Source organism: Oratosquilla oratoria, chromosome 28, assembly GCF_046742065.1.
Source record: "Oratosquilla oratoria isolate Oo_2021 chromosome 28, ASM4674206v1, whole genome shotgun sequence".
Lineage (NCBI taxonomy): Eukaryota > Metazoa > Arthropoda > Malacostraca > Stomatopoda > Squillidae > Oratosquilla > Oratosquilla oratoria.
In genome coordinates this window covers 11,200,287-11,205,286 of record NC_134804.1, presented here as the reverse complement: position 1 = coordinate 11,205,286, position 5,000 = coordinate 11,200,287, and the positions used below count along the sequence as shown (strand labels likewise).

Genomic DNA, 5,000 nt, shown 5'->3' with positions numbered 1-5,000 from the left:
ATATATTATATATTATATATTATATATTATATATTATATATTATATATTATATATTAAATTATTTTATATAATATATTATGTATCATATATTATATATCAAATTATTATATAAAATATATAATATATGATATATAATATATAATATATAGTATATAATATACAAAATATATTATATATTATATATTACATATTATATAATATATATTATATTTTGTATATTATATACTATATATTATATATTATATATCATATATTATATATTTTATATCATATATCATATATCATATATTATATTTTATATATTATATATCATATAATATATATTATATATTATATATTATATATTATATATCATATATTATATATTATATATTACATATCATATATTATATATCATATATTATATATTATATATTATATATTGTATATTAAATATTACATATTATATATTATATATTATGTATTATATATCATATATTATATATTATATATTATTTATTATACACTATATACTATATATTATATATTATATATTATATATTACATATCATATATTATATATTATATATTACATATTATATATTATATATTATATATTATTTATCATATATTATATATTGTATATTGTGTATTGTATATTATACATTACATATATATTATATATTGTATATTATATATTATATATTATATTATATATTATATATTATATGCTACATATTATATTATATATTATATATTATATATTATATATTATATATTATATATTATATATTATATATTATATATTATATATTATATATTATATATTTTGTATCATATATTATATATTATATGTTATATATTATATATTATATATTATATATTATATGTTATATATCATATATTATATATATATTATATTATATATTACATATTACATATTATATTATGTATTATATATTATACATCATATATTATATTATATATTACATATTATATATCATATACTATATATTATATGTTGTATATTATATATTATATATTACATATTATATATTATATATTATATATTACATATTATAGATTATATATTATATATTACATATTATATATAATATTATATATATGATATATTATACATTATATATTATATACTATATATTGTATATTATATACTACATATTATATGTTATACATTATATATCATATACTATATATTATATATTATATATGTCATATGTTATATATATTATACATTATATCATTTTTATATTATATTATATACTGAATATTATATATTATATATCATATATTGTATATCTTATATTATATATATTATATATTATATATCATATACTATATATTATATGTTGTATATTATATATTATATATTACATATTATATATTATATATTATATATTACATATTATAGATTATATATTATATATTACATATTATATATAATATAATATATATCATATATTATACATTATATATTATATACTATATATTGTATATTATATACTACATATTATATGTTATACATTATATATTATATACTATATATTATATATCATATATTCTATATCATATATTATATATTGGGTATTAGGTGTTTGCTATTAGATATTAGTTGTCGTATGTTACATAGTATATACTATATATCATATATTGTCTATTGTGTAAATTTCAAATTGTATATTATATATTACGTATTATGTATTTTGTACTATAGGAAATATATTGTATATTGTGTATGGTATGTTATATGCTGTATATTGTATGTTGTATATTGTATATTCTGTGCTATGTATTACATATCACATATTATGTATTAATTACTATATACACGTTTTATTATATTGAGATATAATGTATAAATAATCTATTTTCTAGTCAATTCCATCGCTTCGTGGTCACAAATATTGAAACAGATTATCACAGTTTTCCAGACATCGCGGATAAAATGGACCAATAAATTCGACAATGATACTAAACATTTCAGTCTGTGTAGATATATAAGGATATAAATACATTTGTATATACATACATACATACATACATACATACATACATACATACATACATACATACATACATACATACATACATACATACATGCATACATACAAACATACATACATACATACATACATACATATATACATACATATATACATACATACATTCATACATGCATACATACAAACATACATACATACATACATACATACATGCATATATACATACATACATACATACATACATACATACATACATACATACATACATACATACATACATACATATATACATACATACATGCGTACATACATGCATACATAAATACGTACATACATAAATACATACATACATATATAATAAATACACACATATATACCAATACATGTGTTGAAGAATGTAGAAAAAGAAGGCACGGGCCTAGTTTTGAGATTATTGCTGCACTCTAATCTAATTGAGTGTGTGTATACGCGTGTGTGCGTGTGTGTGCGTGTGTGTGTGTGTGTGTGTGTGTGTGTGTGTGTGTGTGTGTGTGTGTGTGTGTGTGTGTGTGTGTGTGTGTGTGTGTGTGTGTGTGTGTGTGTGTGTGTGTGTGTGTGTGTGTGTGTGTGTGTGTGTGTGTGTGTGTGTGTGTGTGTGTGTGTGTGTGTGTGTGTGTGTGTGTGTGTGTGTGTGTGTGTGTGTGTGTGTGTGGGTGTACGTATATGTACGTTCATGTTTTTTGTACAGAGCATTTTCCTTTTAAGCTTGTTTCACAAGAAAGACAGGTCATGGCAAACCTATCATTAGATATACGTAATAGGGGTCATAAATTCGGCCGTACCCAATGTTTTTTACCTTTATGCTCTCTGATGAAGACTTGTATTTTTTTTTTTCTAATATCGCATGGGTTCCATCATGGGCGTTTTGATCATTAATTTCTTTTATCCATTTATTTATTTTTTCTTACTATTGTTTTTATAATTTTTTTCCATCATGTGTTTGGATCATAGGGTTATTATCAAAGTAATGTTTTGGTTCTAATAAATGCCTCTCTCAATTATTTTTACCTAGGGTTAACCGTAAAGAAATTCATTTAAATATAAAGTTATATCTGTTGATTGTACATTTCTCTTAAACACCCGCATACTGTATAATTGACGCTTTTTGCTTGCAGTGATGAAGCAAAATATTTCATATAAAATTACATAACTTTATTAAACTCTTTTCAATATATTTCAATTCTGATTTTTTTTATTCATACATTTAATTTTATTTGAATTTTTCTACAAGGATAACACAACATATAATATTATTGTCTCAAACCTTGAAGTGGTTCCACAGAGCCTGATATCGTGTACCATTAAACATCAAGTCTCACCCAATACCAAAGCCATAAGATATGATCAAATATTTAAAGTATACGAAATTCTCGGTATGAAGTGTTCAGGTGCCTCAGTAGCATTTCATGCGAATAGATCATTGTGATATGTGGAAGTAAATAAGTCGGGTGATCATTAAAGAGAATAACTTGGGAGGAATAAGGTGTGTTGGGGACACAGATGGTTTATGTGTTTACTGTATAATCAAGCAGAGCTGACAAATGAGTGAGCTGAGCGCCAAAGGGGGAGACATTAAAGCGAGCAAGTAGATAATTAAAGCAAGCGAGTGAATGCTTACAAATGGAGGGTACCAAGCAGGTGAGTGATCACAGCCGGTAAAGGAATCATAATAGGTCAGGTGGATCATTAGAGCGTAACAGGACTCATTATATCAAAAAGGGCGTGCCATGATGAATAATAAGTGATTTATCAGAAGACAAGTCGTTTATTAGGAAATAGGTTGATTAATACTTGCAGATACTTCATCATGGAATGTTATCATTTAGACCGCGGACGAGGGAGGGAGTTCACTGAAAATCTAGTCTATGTGAGTTGTTTTCATCATAAGCACTATAGACAACGCTGTTTCTTCATGGTCATGTCTTCACAATCCTTGTTCTCAAAATATATGGAATCTATGTAGGAACAAAATCAAAACATCAAATCTTCACTCGTATGACAAAAATATTCAAAGGTAAAATTGAAAAATATATTTTGCATGTGACTTTCATTGTACAAATACATTAGATATTTAATATGAGTAGAGAGAATAAATGTAAATTAACTGCCTCAAAATTACTGTCAAGTCAGACATTTTCGGTGACAGAGTATCATACTTTATATAACAAAGCCAGTGTAAATTGCTTCCTAGAGTAAACACAAGCGGACTAATTACGCCTTGTTCAGACAAGCATAAAAGATACGAGCATTTAGAAAATCAAGCACATAAAAGAAAGACATAACTAAACATACACAGCCACAAGACGTACAGAGACAACAAACATTAGCGTTCGCGTATTATGTGTACAAGAGTGTGTATACATACTACATGTACGTACATAAACGGATATAGTGGCGAACTTAGAAATGTGCTGTCTCGTATTTTCCTAGTCGTTGGTTCGAGTTTAGAACGTCCCTCAAGGTACTAGTAGTGAATGTTACCTTACCCAAAGGTTGCTAAAACTCTTACGCAGACATACACACACACGCGCACGCACACACACACACACACACACACACACACACACACACACACACACACACACACACACACACACACACACACACACACACACACAAACACACAGGAACACACACGCACACACAAACACACACGAACAAGGACACCCCCCCCCACACACATACACACACACACACACACACACACACACACACACACACACACATACACACGGATTAATGAGTCTTTATTCCAAACAGAATTACTTCTTAAAAGCATATGTGGATAAGATATTACTTTACATAATTGTATGAATACTAATGCTGATGGGATGGCAAACAATTGAAGAAGTAAGGTGGTAAGACAATAAAACTGAAGAAAAAACCAGACTTCCGCATTATAAAAAAAAAAAAAAAAAAGTGGGAGGAAATAGCTCCCAACCCTAATTGTGAGATCG

General features: G+C 25.3%; 1 protein-coding gene across 1 annotated transcript in view; it reads left to right on the top strand.

Annotated features, from left to right (window-relative positions):
• LOC143040440 (uncharacterized) overlaps positions 1–3,469 on the top strand; it is a 31,021-nt gene extending 27,552 nt beyond the window's left edge. Inside the window, exon 4 of the mRNA XM_076211533.1 lies at positions 3,315–3,469. Within this exon, the coding sequence (XP_076067648.1) occupies positions 3,315–3,469 (155 nt within the window). The remainder of the gene's footprint in view (positions 1–3,314) is intronic.
• The last annotated feature ends 1,531 nt before the right edge of the window (positions 3,470–5,000 follow it).